Genomic DNA, 17038 nt, shown 5'->3' with positions numbered 1-17038 from the left:
CATCAATGCGACGTTTGACAACGTAATGTTTGATAAATGAGAGCTGGAGGGGGAAGTCTCACCCTGTGACGGAGGGCTGGAGCCCGCCACGACGAAGCTGGACAGCGTGACGGCACCGGCGGCTCCACACTCCAGCGGGATGGGAAAGAGGCGGAAGTGGCTGAGCATGTCCATAACAGAGGGGAAGCGCAGGTGCTGCACTCTGCACTGACCCCACTCTGTTAGCGAGAGGCGCAGGTGCTGCAGAGACAGACAGACAAACAGCGTGAGGAAACTCTTCTCACACTGTGAGACTCGGTGAGAGCCGAATCCTTCATTTCTGTGGTCAGCGTCCACAGTTTATGTTCGTTCCATCAGTGGCTTGCTCAAAATGCTTCCCCAGTCCAGTGTTTACCGCTGCGGTCAGGAAATTAGATGGATGTGGATGAAAAGAAGAACAATGTGGGTTTGCTTGTTTCACAGTGAAACGTACCTTCGCTTTTCCCTGGTAGTTAAACGTGAGGACATAGTCTCCCCTGCGCGTCTCGCTCTGTCGGACCAGAAACACTCCGTGTCCCTCAGGTCCAGAGCTCTGAACCAGATGGGCTGCCTTGACGCGGGAGATGGGCCCGTGGAACCATGGGTAGGAGAAAAGGAAGTGATCTGTCTTCTGGATAACCTGCTCTGGCAGGGCGAACGTGACCGGGCCTGGAGGGATTCACAGGAGAGCCAAACGGCTTAAAGCTACTAAATCATGAAGCTGGACGCAAAAATATGAATACGAATGATGAACTGACTGAGTTTAATGTAAATAAGCAGCTGTTCACTTTCATCCTTTTGGTACAGTAGAGCTGAAAGTTACTCTGCACACTTTTACTTTTCAGAAACAATTCTTGTGACTGTCTGACTGTCCCGGTGTTTTCCATGTGCCACCAGCTTAACGTCAACAGGTTTAAAGATATAACACGATACAACACAGCAGCGTTTTGAACTGGACTCCTGACTGTTTCCCCTCATCTCACATCTCGCCACTCACTTTGACCTGCCGATGCTGAGCTTCCTCTGCGATTGGCCGGAGCAGAGCTGTCAGCTGGGGAGGGGAGGGGCTCCAGATCCACACTGCCTGACCTGGGGGGACGACAACGGGCTCAGATTACACAAAGTCTGTCTGTCATCAACACATGCATGTTATTCTCATTGTGGACATCCAGAGGAAAGAAATATGTCAATTTTATCTCTGTTACTTTTTGTCATTTTTTTTCCCCCCATTTGAGTTCCACCATCTGTCTGTATGAGAAAGATCCGTATCCTCTTTCTGCTTTGGGACTGAAATACTGATGAGTTGCAGAGCTGCAGAGCAGATGTTGCAGTTTTCAGAGTTCGTTAACTATAAACTACACCATTGTCTTAAAATCAAACATGTTTCTGACTCATTGATGCTACATGCTGCGTTCTTCTCATGAGCAGGACAGAGAACAAGAGGAAGTGACGAAGGAAGCTTTTAAATGTTTAACCACATTGTGAAAATGCAATATAATGTTAGATTCAGCATTCAGATATATAATGTTTTAAGAGAATATAAATTACTAAAATAAGGAAAACAGCTCCAGTACTAAAACTGAAAGTAATCAAACAAAAAAAAAAATATTTAAGAGACACACACAGCTATACAATAAATAGAGTATATAATATGTACCATCTTATTACATCATCACTCAACCTCAATTGAAAAAAGAAAAAGGAGAAATTCACAACTTGGAATTGTGGCATTTTGCTGGAACAACGAAATATTTTTATAAAGTCTTTGCGTACTTTGCATAAAACAATTTAAATTATTAAATTAATTAAATTTACATTCATCATTGAAGTAAATCGTCTGCGTGTCAGTGAAGACTCAGTTTACAGTTATAATTACCACAACGGTGTGTGTGCACACATGTTTCTATGGTTGTGTTGGCAAAATTTGGTTTGAAGCCACGGCGACAGCATTTTGCCATCATGGGGACATTTCAGGCTCGGGTTAAGTCAGAATTAGGTTAATTTTGGGTTAGAGGGTTTGTGTGTGTCTGTGTGTGTGCGCTGTCAGGACAGTCTTGTGAACAGAGAGGAAACAGCAGGCTGAAGTAACACAGAGACACTGAGCACAGACAGGAAGTACGTCCAGTTCCCCAGTTCAGAGTTGAGCCAAGACTTGTTTTTCTGCTTCACAGCTTAGAGAGACACACACACACAAAACCACACGTGCATTTGTGCACACAATCACATATCGAGTGTGTCTGTGCATACACAAATGAGAACGGGAAGGTTCAACAGGGAAACCAGAGCAAACCCTCCTAAAATGCTGACTCGCGTTTGCAGAGATCCGAATAACAGGAAGATAAGACTCTTTTCTCCTCGTGTGTGCATGTCTGTTTCTGTTCTTCTATCTCTGTGAGAATCATTTCGTGTTTGTCTCCGTCCAACTCAGGACATCGTCAGCCAGCCAGCAGTGGTTAGATGTAAAGGCTCAGTGTGCTCCATACAAACTACACCTACGGAAAACCGGAGCCACTTCTAACCACATGTGAAAGGAAAACTGTTTACACTCGCTCCAATTGGCGAACCTCCCGACATCACAGTATCCTTCGGGCTACATATGCCGTCCCCGGCCTCCCTTTTGAAAGCTTTTGTAGTCTGTGGAAAAGCAGGTGTTTCTAATAATATCAGCGAAGGCTCGACTCTACTGAAGCGCTCCAGTGAGCCGTGAGCCAGCATGAAGAATAACAGAGAGACAGGACGCTGACACCGAAGCCGTCGTGCTTTTCCCACCGTCTGTTGTCTTCCTCCTGTTACTGCAGTTCTAACAGGCAGTTATTTGAATGATAAAAAGAAAGCTACATGAATGGAAAACTGCAGCACACCGTGGTCATGATTTTTTTTTTTTTTTTTTGGACTGTCATTTCCAGAAAAGTGTGTGAGTGGTTTCAGATGCTGTCAGTGGTGATTCAGACCAAAAACAGGCCGGGCTTAAAACCATGCAGGGGGGCTGCAGCGACTGGAGCTGTAAGGAGACGTGACATGAAATCACGTCCAGTTGTAGTAACAGATTCGTGCATCCTGAAAGCGTGGCGGCAGCTACTTTTACTCTGTTTGGGACTATTGCACAGTAAGCAATGCTCGCATGTCTTACTGACCAGTGCAGTGCTGTACTGGGTGATGTGGAGCAAACTATATTCTGCCGGACAGCACGGTATCGTTCAGCTGGAGCTGCCTGTGTTAGCACTGCCGCTGCTTTGCTGACATTTAAATGAACGGGGGAGCTGAGCTTCTCCAAACAGGGCTTCAATCATCGTGAGCAGGCTTCAAACAATCTGACAAACACTTGATTTGAAGCATCCTGAGGGACTGGGACTATGTATGTATGAGCAGTTATCAGCTACATTTAGAGGCATGCTATGCTTCATGTATATTCCTTTAAATTAAACAGATAATTACATATACAGACTAGATTAAATAGATATTGGATTACTGTATTAGTTATTCATGAAAAGCATGTTTTTGTCATTATGGGATTGGTACTGGTGTCTACTGTATGTCGACTGATAACAAGCAACAAGATCAAAGTCAGAAAGCAACGAAAAACAGCTCACACAGTCTTACACACACACACACACACACACACACACACACACAGTCTTACTAAAAATAGTAGCACATGTGCTTTAATGAATGCCTCGACATGCAATGATGATGTGGCATTAAACACAGCGGTTTGTGAGGTATCTGAATAAACACCACAGTCAGGAATGAACTCTGACCTCAGTTTACTGGATCAGTGTGTGTGTGTGTGTGCACGCGTGCACACACACATTCCAGACATCTGCAGAAATGAGAAAGGTCCTGAGATTCTCCTGAGTCTCAGACCTCCCACACACTTCCTTTCTCAGAGCAACACAAACTCACGAAAACACACAGAAACGCACACATAAAGAGACAGAAATGTATCACTATTCGTATTTTGAGTGTTCCTATGAGTCTTATTTACAGTACTGCTTCAAAATTCTAGTTTCTCTCATGACTTCCTGTAAAAACCTGTAAAAACAGCTGTCGACCATCTCAGTGGCCCGACATGGCCTGATATTTTACAAATTGTGTTACAAATTTTCCTAATCACAATATTACTGTTTCTCAGTCTGATCTACCAAAACAAAATGAAGGGAAGTGAGCAGCTGTTTTGCCAGCTTCATCCAGCAGAGAAGTGACACAAACTGAAGGGAGACGTGACAAAGTTGTCGAGCCAGAATCAAAGCGGCGACATTGAGATCAGAGTACAATGTGAGCAGGCACCATTTGTTTTCTTACAGAATTCACTGTGATGTAGAAATGATTTGGAAAAAATGTTCTTATCTGATGTCCCTAGAGGGCTCTATTGTATAATATGGTCCTATTTTCTATAATAGTGGTCCATTGTGTGAGCTCAGCATCATGTTTGCTTTTGTATTTCAGTATCTCAGTGACTTTGAATATATATATATAAAACACACACACACACACACACACACACACACATTATTAAATTGCTGGTGTCTTCTGATTGGTGGGTTTTTCCAATATCTGTGGTGCTATCAGCACGTATTCCCAATCGAGGTCTGAGGACTGACTTTTCGTTTCAAGTTAAAATTTAAAAGTTGAACAAACATAAAAAGTTCATCCCAGTTTTAACGCTGCATTTGTTGCTAGACTTAACGAGTCCTAACAGGCCACAGTGCACACAAACAGGGTCAGTACCTCTGAAAGGTTGAGTGCAAATAGAAAGTTGTGTGATGAGTTTGATGAAATATTATTTCCAGGAATATTCCAAATATAACAAAGTCAAACCTGCTTCAGTCTGTAGAGCTCTTGAGCAAACAAATACATGAGCACACACACACGCAGACACACAAATGTTTGTCGTATATACACATAAGCTACAAAATATTCTCACTTGCATTTGCAAACACATACCTTAGCACAAGTAAACATCCAGCAAACCCACAAACACTAAAAACAGCCAAAGGACATTTTAAGTCCAAGTGTTAAATATTTCCACTGAGAATCTCGTGGAAAAAAGCTGTGTAAGGAGAAACGGACGAGGACGACACAGGCTGCCGTTACGTGTGTGTGTCTGTGTGACGAAGAAGTAATGAGCCTTCAGCCAGCTCTTTATTTTACCTCTTTGTGCATCCACCAGTTATTGGAATGAAACAAGTCACAAGTTCAGAGGATAAATGTTTCTCAAGTGGAAAAACTAACACCTCATAGACATCTGCAACACAGCTAGAGGCCCCCGGCTGGAGGATACAATTATAAATGGAAAGGAATGGAAATAAATGTATTTACTTTCCACTCCTGGAGTGAAGTGACTGATCCGAGTCTGTTTCATTTATATAATATACAGAAAGTTTGGTTTGTGCCAGTGCTCTCAGTAAGCTGTCTCCGTCTTATTTCCTGTTTCTCTAAGCAGCTCTATCACAAATGAAAGGCTTGATGTGGCCAACTACGATGAATAAATCAATCTTTGTGTTCCTCACCTGTTGCTGATACATTCTTTTAGCTCTGTGGTCCAGGAGCTGACCTGCTGGTCGTTGTCGGTCTCAAATATCAGACTACCTCGATTAACCTGCAGAGACAAGGGTGCTTTCAAACACATCATCCAGATAATACAGACACTGAACCCACAAAGAAAATAATCACAACAACAACAACAACAACAAAAAAAAGAGAGGTCACCTTTTCCTGCACGCTCTGATTAAAAATGTTGATTTAAAATGATGCACCATTCTGAACTGAACTGAATTAGCCTGATCGGCATCACATTAAAAGCTGTGATGTTACTGGTTTTATGCTGTTTGCTGATCGTGGAGTATCCTTCACTTTTTCCTGACCGGGCCTAAATTAAAGCTAACTGCTGAGTTGCGTTAGATTACATGAAGCAGTATTTTTGAACAGAATTAGTTGAGATATTCTCTGGAAAAGCGTGAGAATTTGAACGCACCTTTAAAACAAATGTGTTTAAGTTGTCGGGCATCTCCAGTCGATTGCATCGACGGACTTCTTGGATATCACAGCACTGAGTTGTCAGCTTGGGGCTGGAGGCCTAAGAAGACACAATGCAAATGTGACCGTTACATAATTCAAACATTAAATGTTACACAAAAAGGGGCAGAAACATTGAGTACAAGATATTACAGGAAATCCTTTACAATAAGATGGTAGACCTGCAGTCCAGAACAGAAACCGATTCTGTCTGAGCACTCAAACTAATCTAATGTCAGTAACATATCTACGCAGAGCACCAAAAAACAAACCACATCAGAGCTGCTGGAATAAATAAAACACACACACACACACAGATGGGTGGTTTGCCCAGCCATGTGCGCAGGCCGATGGCATGCTGGGTCAGAAGTCACCAGTGAAATGAAGCCTGTGCATCAGCTGATAGAAACACAGGGAGACAAGAGAGTCAGCAACTGTGATTGAGAGTTTAAAAACTAGATGGCAAGTCATCAGTTATTTCTATCATTGAGCCGTCACCGAACAGGTCGACGGAAAGAGACTGTCAACACTCCAAAACACAATAAAGACAACAGCTTCAAACAAATTCACAAACTCGGATTTCTGCCTGAAAAATTACTTAGACAACTATCAAAAGAGTTGTTACCTAATTTTATGGAGCTGGACCTCACAATCAATCAACTTATGTCCATTATCCGACACTGAGCGAGCGCAGGGGGCACCGGCAATATGAGGACAAACAACCATTCAAACTCTCGCTTGCACCTTCGGACCATTTAGAGTCACCACTTAACCTGATGTGCGAGAGGAAGCACGCAGGTAGACGGTTGGTTAATTCAAACCCAGAGCCTTCTTCTTGTTGTGAGACACTGTTAATCCCTACACCCCCTCACTATTATATACAATCCTAGACTGACACTACTGATTCATTTTCAGCCACTTGGTGTCAGCAAAGACAACATTGGCATCACCAGCTTCACATTTTATTATTTTTTTTTTTTGTTGCTATGTTGAACTCCATTGCAAACATTTATTTAAACATCCTGCAGTCTCAGATCACCATTACCTCCCGGCACTCGGGCCACTTCAATAATTTTTTTTAGCCCATTTTTGGGTCTCCACTCCGATCGGCACCAACTCCAGAAATAGATATCTACTTCTGGCTGATAAATGCTCCACTAAGTTTAAGAATACAAAATCTTAACACTGCTACAGATTCATAAAAAAAACAAAACAAAACCATAATGACTTATCTTCTTTTTACAATATAATAAGATGGAAAAATGATAAATATCATCACCCGGTCCAGGACTGGTCTCCTAAGAGTCATATTTTTGATCAACAAGCAACTGAATGGTGAATCTCTCTCTAAAACAAAGCTCGTAGTAGAAGCCAACCAGCTTCTGTTGGATTGGCTTCAAACAAAATGCAAAAGAGCAGAAAAAAGACAGCAGCACATAGTGAATGGAAAGTGATGAGGCAGTGAAAAGTATCTGTTTTGGGTTAGGCAGGAGAGGGGCAGAAGAAAAAGCCGGGAGGACGGATTCCAGGGCTTCGTGCACCGGATGAGTTTATGTGACAGTGAGTGAGCCTGAGGAATGTCCACGTTAATCCGAGACACACATAAAAACAAGACAGGAACACACACGCACTTCAAAAGAATAGATGGACACCAGTGTTGTGAATGAACACTATTTACCCACAGTATCTAATATATCAATAAAGAGGTGGCGGGATGTACAGATGAAGGGGGATATGACTCATTTAGTGAGAATCTGAGTCAGATCTGACAAACTGACTTAAAGTGAGCATATGCCAAATTGCTGTCACAGCTGAATCTTACTTCAGGATGTTCACAGAAATCTCTTTCTGCTTCATCAAGTTAAGCTAAAACCTTCAGGCTTTCTAATAACTGGGCTGAGCAGCCATAAAATGAAAATGATAACATCAATATATTCTGAGAAAACACATACATCACAGGAGAAACAACTGTTCTTGACTTTTTGATTTTAGAGCCTGCAAAGTGTTTGTAAAGCAAAGCAGTACAGTAAAAAAAAACAAAAAAAAAAAAAACATCGAGATCGACTGAGAAGCTGTTGTGGAGCTTTACGTCTCCTGGTCCTTATCAGAAGATCTTGATGTTGGTCTCATTGAGAGAACATCAAAAGCTTGAAAGCTGCAACAATTACAGACCAAATGAACCTTAGACCTGGGGGTGGGTAGCCACTGACACATCGTGGTATGGTTGTTCAGATATCCTGCACGTAAGGAGTTTTTTTTTTTGTTTGTTTGTTTTTTTTTTGCACTGTCCAAAGCTGCAGATTTTGTCGACCACAAACAAACCCCTTTTTCTACATTGTGACACTCTTGGTGAGAGACTTTTAATTTAGTTTACTGTTATCTTAATTGTGTTGAGTTTTTCTTTTGACATTTTCTCCATGTGGTACATTTCCATGTCTGACAAGTTTTCATTGTTTGCTCCTTACTGTGTGCAAAAGAAGCTGGACTAACCTCCACCCTGAAAAAGTCATTGCCCAACACTGGGGTGGATCAGTGGTCCAATATCTTATCCGCTCACAAAAGAGAAAATTGAAATCTCGCAGCTTTTAATTTGATCATCGATGGGTGAGATGAAACATTTGAGAAAGTTGCCGTAAAGGAAATGGATTTTCAGTTTTTTGTCTGACACTGTCTATTACGGAGTGTAAACCAGATTCCTGTGTATCCATTTTAAGCCAGAAGGACTACAACATAAAGATAAAGATAAAGGACTTAAAGCTTCATCATCAACAACACAGGATCTGCAACACCTAATGAGATGGGATACTTTGTGTTCATGTGTGTGTGTGTGTGTGTGTGGGCATGCACATGTTGGTGAGTCTTTGAGATGCGAATGACTCATTGAGAGGAATTTATAGTGAAAATGTGAATGAGTTTGTGACTAAGAGCATCTTTGAGGAACCATATGTGTCTTTGAAGGGAAGAAAAGAAAAAAAGAAACAGAGCAGATGTCTCACTGGTTGAGCAACAACATAACAGGCCTGATTTCTGTGAATCAACTGCATCAGGGGAGCAAGTTCAAGCTTACAGCACATTTCCTTTTACTGCAAACTATAGTCTGTAATAGTCCCTGGAGAGAACGAACACACACACACACACACACACACACACACACACACACACACACACACACACACACACACACACACACACACACACACACACACACACACACACACACACACACACACACACACACACACACACACACACAGGCTTTTGACCTTTTTCTTCTTTCATTTTGCAATCTGCAAATATCACCCTTCAAGAGTATTCTCCTGAACAGAAGGATCAAGCAATGTGGTAAAACTGGGCATTCATCAGCAGTGTTGGTGGCAGGGGGCAGGGTGGGGGTGTGGGGGGGTTTGCAGTTTTAGCTACATCCAAACGTCTTGTTTAAAAAAACCTATTCAGCCCCACTTTCACTTTCACACACCTGGATCGGGGCAGTTTATCACTTTCTCAGCAGACGGGTTGGAGGGCTGTGGTTCAGATTTCTGACTCTTTCTGTATTTGGCTGACCGGTCTGATCTGACCTCTGCCCCCACCATGCTGCACCTTAGGGATGGTGTTCAGACTGTCATTTGCCTAAAAGCTGTCTTTTTTGGTCACCTCCCCGACCAAGGAGAGTCCAAACTGATTCAGATTTACAATTATTGAGGCCACTGGGATTCTGAAAACACTCACAGATTCAGTTTAGACATTTACAATCAAAATTCCAAAACAAAACGGCAAACAGGGAAAGGGTCTGAATACTATCAGGCCGAACAGGCATGGCCCCAAAAGTCCAGGATCAGAGCTCCCCTATGCAGGAACAAGACAATATCGCACAGACATGCAGGAACAACCACAGAAGACACAAAAAGAGATGAAAAATAAGATACAGCACGACTGAAAAGATGCAAAAGCACTCAGGTGACTAAAAGAAGTTGAAAACAACCACAAAAAGATGCCAAAAGAACATGTAGAGACAAAAGGACCTGCTCCTGTGTAGCAGCGGTGGTAACGTGCAGCTGGTTCAGTGGGCTAACTTCACACAGGGGGCTTGATCTTTTACTATAGAAATCTCTCTTTTACAGGAGAAATCATGTCAGAGCGTTCCATCAAAGTCTTTAAAGGGAGGGGAAGCTCATTTAAAGACCTCGACTTAAAGAAACATTTTATCAGTGCGTGAAAAAACTGCATGTCAGGGGCAGAACATCACATCACCCTGTGGAGAAAAACATGCACTTTCATAATAACAATTATTATTATAGCAATAATAAGATTTTCTTTATGAATCAGTTAAGCATACAAAGCTGGTGTAAGCAGTAAAATATTACTAGAAGCAGACACTCTCTTCGTTTCGTGCCTGTTGGTCTGTTTATGTGACATTAATACAGATTTATCTACCACAGTAAGTGAATGTGAACCAGATTAGGTTATCTATTTCCTCTCAAGACACATGACGTTCAATTCAATGTCAAAAGGTCAGTGTTAGTTTAACTGCACTTTCCTTTGATTCCCCCTTTAAATACTTATCTAATCTTATCTGATTTCACAGTATCTGACAATATATTAGTTTTTGTTTGTTTGTTTGTTTGTTTTTTTTTTAAATCAGATTATGCAAGATTTTGGGTGAGATATGAATTTAATCCAAAAATAGTCATTTTTAATAGCTAAATATATCATAATCACAAGAGGTAAAATGTCACTGCAGCTTCTTGAATGAGCATTTGATTCGTTTTAGATTATAAATCAAATGTTTTTGTCTGGCTTGGCAAAACCAGACGAAAACGCTGGTTGCTAATTTTGATCCGTGCTGAAAATATTATGACGCGGCAATTTCAGCTTTCACTCCTTCTTTTCAGATTGAATCACGATGCTTTCACTATGCTTCACATTCTTACACACCTATTTATGAAATGATGCAGGGGTCCCCACAGCTGAAAAGTTCCTCAAACTATATCATATCTTGGTAACATGTATCGTCTAAAAATCCCTAAAAAGATAAGACGTGTTCCTTTATCTCTTTGCTTTCCATATTTAAGATGGATGGTAAATCACTATTATTGATTATATTGTGGCTTTACTGCAGATGGATGTGTATCACTGTGCAGCAGAGCTGCTGAGAGTGGGTGGACTGTGACGGAGATTCGTGCACATTTTTGACATCTGATGGATAAAAATGATCAATTGATTCATCTATCAGTTTAATATTCATCTTGAAAATAAGAACCAAATGAATTACATCCTAACGCACCTCGAACTGCACACAAATGACGACAGGACAGGCCGACGACGAAAGTTTTAAGGAGCCGACGGCGCCTGTATCAAAAGCTCCCTGCAGGTTTATACGCTCGGCCGCAGGAATAAACAGTTTGATGAAAGTGGCTCACAAACAAACAGACACAGTAACAGATGCAGCCATGCAACCTCTCACCCACACAGTCACAAACACATCTACATTCTGAATGCACACGCCCACACACACACACACACACACACACACACGGGTGACACACAGGATGTTTGGAGTCCAAAATCTTCCCAGGGTCCCTTTCTCAAGGCCGTCGCCACGGCAACTGACTTGACACTCAACATTCCACTGCCCCCCCCCCCAGGGTCGCCACGGCCAACGTTTACCGGGGAGTGTGCGTGTATGCACGCACGCGTGTGTGCATGTGTGTGTGCGTGTGTGTTGACCCTACGACTCTGGAGGGTTACTAAACTGGTCTAAAAAGAAATTCTGGAAAGTACCTATGCGCCGTTATCCTGCACAACACAGGCTCATTTCAGTTCTTTAAATTTCATCGTCCCAGCCCTCAGACACGTTGGCCCGGGCTGCATGACTTGAGGTGTTTTCGGTCTCCACTGACCACTGAATGTATCATTTTCAACGATCCAACTCTCCTAATTAAAACTGTTTTTAGCCTCGTAGGATCTCCATATTTCTGCAACAGCTGTCGACACATCAAGGGTTCAGACTCGCGACTACGTGCACAGCTACAGGCCTTCCCCTTTATGTGACAGAAAAAAAAAAAAAAAAAAAAAAAAACAGTTTGAAGATTTTTGGATTTAAATAACAATTCAATTGCAATTTAGTATATTGTGACCTTTTTTCCTGAAAGTGTATGACAGAGACATCCTTCTAACTGAACCTCCTTCCTCACTCAGATTATATCAGTAAAAGAGAACTAGTGAAAACCTCAAAAGGGTGGGGGTGGGGGGGGGGGGGGGGTGGCACGACACGAATATGACAGAAATATCATCAGCACTCACAGGTCAGGTCTGTTTTCATCACTTGTCATTTTTCATTTCTTCAGTCGCAAAATAAACCACGTTTCATTTAACCCATGATTTATTCTTTGTGTTTGTCTTCATTTTACTTTGCTGCATTTTGCGTTTGTTGATACTTTGAATTTTCGACCTCAGTCGAGGTGGAAACTCTCGCGCAGGATAAACAGTTTACAGTCCGTTCCACAAACCCCGCTCTGCCGTTGCAGAGACTCACAAACTGCAATGCCCTGAAATTTTAAATTCATTTGTGGCCAATTCATCTTCAGTCGGGACAAACGCGCTTGGTGTTGAGTGACACGGACGAGCTGGGGAAGTTGGAAACATCTTTGTTGTTGACAGCTCAGATTACTGCGCCAATGTGTGGGACAGTTTTTTTAACCAGCTTATGCTGCAGGATGATTTTTATGATCTGGGGAGCCTGCATCGGGGCTGTTGTCCACACATTCCCGGTATAAGTACAAAGAAAAATGTGTTTCTTCTTTAATGTGTTTATACAATAGCTACAGCTGCAGCTAACACTGTGGTGATGTGCGGCAGCTGGTATTGTTTTCACTCCTCTGCTCTGGTGCCAGACTCCACCACCTGTTGCTAGAAACAAATCTAATGTGGCTTAACTTTCCTTCCCGTATTCAGCCATGAAGAGGATCTAAAACCTAGTTAGTGGTAATAATTAGCTGTAAACATTCGAAAAAGCAACATGCAGCTGCCGAGATCGCACACTTGTTAACAACTGTCTCAAGTCATCACTCAGAGAAAACGCAGGGGGGGGGGGGGGGAATCTTTGCAGCACAAAAACAATAGCAGGAATATGAGCAGCCACAGAGAAAGAGAACTGAATCAAATTTGCTGTTTGTCTCTTCAAAGACGGCATTAGATCAGAGGTTGATTTGGGGAATCTTTTGTTTTCAAAATTGGACTTGAAAGCAGATCCAAAACACGATTACATTAAAGATGTTAAATGCTTCGCTGAGGGATGTTTTATAGATTCTCTCTGGCCTTCATTTTCAAATTATTCAAATTATTGTTGGCTCGTGATTACATGCACAGAGAGCAGCTGTGATCACATAATACTGTGATGAATATCCACGTATTTGGCACCTTCTATGAAATCAAGTATACATTTTAAGCCAAATAATCTTGCATGAATATTTACAGCAAGTGGCCACAACTGCCAAATCGCTTACTGTGAAAGGCTTTAAAGTTTACTTTATTCTAAAAGCATGCTTCATTCTGACACTTCTGTGCACACTAATAGAGAGCAGGGAGGAGCTCTCGAGTACTGATCACATTCACAATCAGTTCTATCTGTGGCATCATGGAGGATGTGGGGACACACACACACACACACACACACACACAAAAGTTGTGGGGTTACCAACACTGATAGAGATGACTGTGTTCTTGGAAACCTGTCACAAGCTGTCAGAGACGCAGCCTTCAGTAATGAATAAATGTGTCAGTTCATCGTGCTGCCGTCTGCTTCTCAGAAACACTGTTATATGAGCCAAATATGAAGTAGTTAAGAGTGCGCACTCAAGATTCACAGAACTGAGAGCATTTCCTTGTAAATGAATTAGCTGTGGTTTTGCACACAAGAGAAGACCAATTAGCAAGCCTGACTGAGCAGCGAAAAGAGAAGGGGAAAGTGGTAAAATCTGGGTGTGCTTGTTAAAGCCAAAACATTCAGCTTCTGTCCTTGACGATTATGTCCAAAATGTGACGGGAAAGTCTGACTTGCAAAGGAACTTAAGTCTGAGTTTTTCAGCATTCCTGCATTGTTAAACACTGACCAAATCTTTGGTGGGAAATATCAAGGGCTGGAAGGTGGAAAAAGCAATATCTCAGAATATTCATAAAGCCCATTTAAAAAAAAAAAAAAAAATCACCTCACTTATTCCAGACAGTGAATGGAGCCAAACAGAACAACTGGTTCAGAGAACCACACACCAGTTGCTCTGTTACATTTCAAATCAAAGCCGAATAAACAAATAGCGCTTCCAACGGTTGGTACATTGGGAAGTTAACACTGTTTGGTGTTCATAGTTTATAATGACACATCATTAGAGTGAGCATACTGACAGGGAGTAACGGATCAGCTCAAAAACAAAGAAAAACATTTCCACCTCCCTCTCCCAGCATCTCTTTGGATGTTTTTGACATTTCCACCACTTAGACTTGATGTCAAAATCACAGAGATTTTCTTCTTTTTCCAGAAAATATATCAGTTACTGAAGATAATCCACAGGCCCGTCTGTGCACAGCTTTCATTGGCTCCATCTTCCACTAAAAATGTGAACTGTTTTTATTGGGACGACATTCTTGCACAGAAATAGGCCCAATGAATGAATGAATGACCTCAGTGAATTATTTTAACTACACAGCACATTGGGCAGACGTGTTTCTTTGGGAATTAAATATCCTTTTGCATTCAATCCAACAGCAGTGGAGGGGTAACACAAGTGAAGTTAACACAATCTAGCTCTTTGGCTGTGTCCTCCACATGACACATCATTTTTAGTTGCCTGCTGAGGAGAAATATTGAGCACAAATATTCCTGATTTGAGCCCAGCTGGGTGCTTCATGTCTCCAATCTCACTTCCTGTCACCTCCCTGTGACGATCAATAAGGCGGATATGGAGCACATGTCTGCTGATATGAACGAAAAGGTTCAGTTTGTGGCTCTGAGGGCTGCGCCAATGTGGGGCTCGTTTTTCTACGCATCTTGGTGATATCCATATAACATTAATTGAGATATAATTCATTTGAGCAAGATTAATTATTGCAAGTAAGACGAAATGTTGTGAGGAGGGTTACACTTTACCTTGAATTATCACCGAAAACAGCTGAGGAAGCGGTTCGGTTGATACAGACCAACAGAAAACAGATCATGTGATTGTGTGCAGCAGTGAAACGCAAACATGTACACACAGAGTTTCCAAGTATTTTAACTGACAAATGTTTCCACTTACAACACTGCAGATGAGGTTTAGGTCAGGTTCAGTTAAGAAATTTGTGAAATAGTGTTGCTTTCAAGAAATCACGTAAAATGGACGACATCAGCATAAGTTCACACGAAATTCAGCCTGTGGGTCTGAAATTGTGTATGTGCAGGATTTCAGGATTTCACATGTGCTTCTGGTACTGACCCCTGCCTCCTTTCTCTGCCACCCCACCCCCACACACTCTCTCTCTCCTAGGGGGCGGATCCAGCGCAGGTAAAACACCTGAACCTAATTCTCACACATCGTCAAAATCGACCAGTCAGCTTCGTGGTATTCTGCAGATCTGGCTGTGTTTTTCTGTGATTTCTGACCAGACCACTGACCACCTCAGCTGGTTCCCCTGCCCAACCTGAGCCTGTCTCTGCACAATAAGCACCAGCATACCTGTGTCCTGTGTTCTGCGTTTGGGTATTTGTGTATTCACACGACACTTTGCATGTGTCAGTTATGGGTGTGTGTGTATGTGTAAGGGTCAGTTAAGGGTGTGTTGTGTGTCCTGTAACTGTGCACATGTGGAAAAGACTGGTAACCCAGCTCTTCCTCAGCATGTAAAACACTTTTTAGCCCACAGATTCGAGTCACAGTCACAGCTCTCCTTCTGCTTTGCTTCTTCGCCTCACAGAATTTTTTCACCTAAAAACAGTCACTATCCTGCAAAATCCAAACTAATACATTGTCTTGGAGGAAGGCATCAAAACTGATCTCGGATAACAAAATGCCGAAAATGACTTCTTTTTCTTCTTTCCTTTTTATACACAATCAATTGAAATTAGCAAATAGAAATTGCTGAACTGATTTGGGAGGTGGCAAAAGGCATTTTCAACACCAACTTTCTCCAAAATGTGAAACTATCGAATGATATCAGATGAAACAAATCTCAAATAAGTTACTCCTCTTCTCCATTTCTTCTGTAATTTTTGATTAAAAATGCAACCCAACAGAATATTTTAAAGAGGAGATAATGTGACAGTTGTTGGTTTTTATATTCATCATATCATATATCATGTTCGATTCTTTTAACCTGCTGATTCACTCTTCTGGCTCAATCTCCTTCAAAATCTAGAAGGACTTTAAAGTTTAAATCTGCACAACAATGCAATAATTAATAACCAATTAATTAACAGTGGATTGAAAGAACCTAATCGGCTGCTATTTTCCATACTAATTGAGCGTTTAAGGGAATTTTATGTTCACGTTCAATACGTAAAGACATTTGATGATGTCAAAGTGCACTGTAGGATATTAGGATGTGCATATTGTCATCGTTCTGATGTTTTCTGACTGATAAAACCATTAAGTTAACTCTTCTGCGGCCTGTGTCTCATCTGGCCTACTAATTGAGAGCGAATCCGCTCAGTATTAAAACCTGCTGATATGTGACACGAAGCCAACCTCGTCAGAGGAGATAGAAATCATTAGCTGTAACCTTAATCTGCTCTCAGTAAATTTTGTAAAACTCCAAAAACCTGAGTTCTGACACACCATGCCCATGATTTGTGAAGCAAAAACTTTCTCTGGCCCTTCCTTTTCCTTTCCCCTCTGCCCTGTGCCACACCATTGTCTCTGAATAAACCTTACTGTGCAGTTTTGCCCATTATGACTCCAGTTCCTGGTACCGCTGAGCCAGAACCAGGTTTATATAGGGAAGGAGCTTTCGCCATGATAACATTTTCCACAAAAGACTT

At 41.8% G+C, this 17038-nt stretch overlaps 1 protein-coding gene across 6 annotated transcripts in view; it reads right to left on the bottom strand.

Annotated features, from left to right (window-relative positions):
* Positions 1 to 17038, bottom strand: part of sh2b3 (SH2B adaptor protein 3) — a 46981-nt gene that overhangs the window by 3746 nt on the left and 26197 nt on the right. For all 6 annotated transcript variants that reach the window (XM_029511694.1, XM_029511693.1, XM_029511692.1 and 3 more), the window contains exons 3-7: positions 5993 to 6094; positions 5529 to 5617; positions 1016 to 1107; positions 473 to 687; positions 63 to 240 (exon numbers count right to left, since the gene is read on the bottom strand). In XM_029511694.1, coding sequence (XP_029367554.1) covers positions 63 to 240; positions 473 to 687; positions 1016 to 1107; positions 5529 to 5617; positions 5993 to 6094 — 676 coding nt within the window. The remainder of the gene's footprint in view (positions 1 to 62; positions 241 to 472; positions 688 to 1015; positions 1108 to 5528; positions 5618 to 5992; positions 6095 to 17038) is intronic.

This window comes from Echeneis naucrates, chromosome 9 (assembly GCF_900963305.1).
Source record: "Echeneis naucrates chromosome 9, fEcheNa1.1, whole genome shotgun sequence".
NCBI classification, from domain to species: domain Eukaryota; kingdom Metazoa; phylum Chordata; class Actinopteri; order Carangiformes; family Echeneidae; genus Echeneis; species Echeneis naucrates.
Note: the sequence above shows the minus strand (reverse complement) of the source record. Positions and strands in the feature narration are given on the sequence as shown.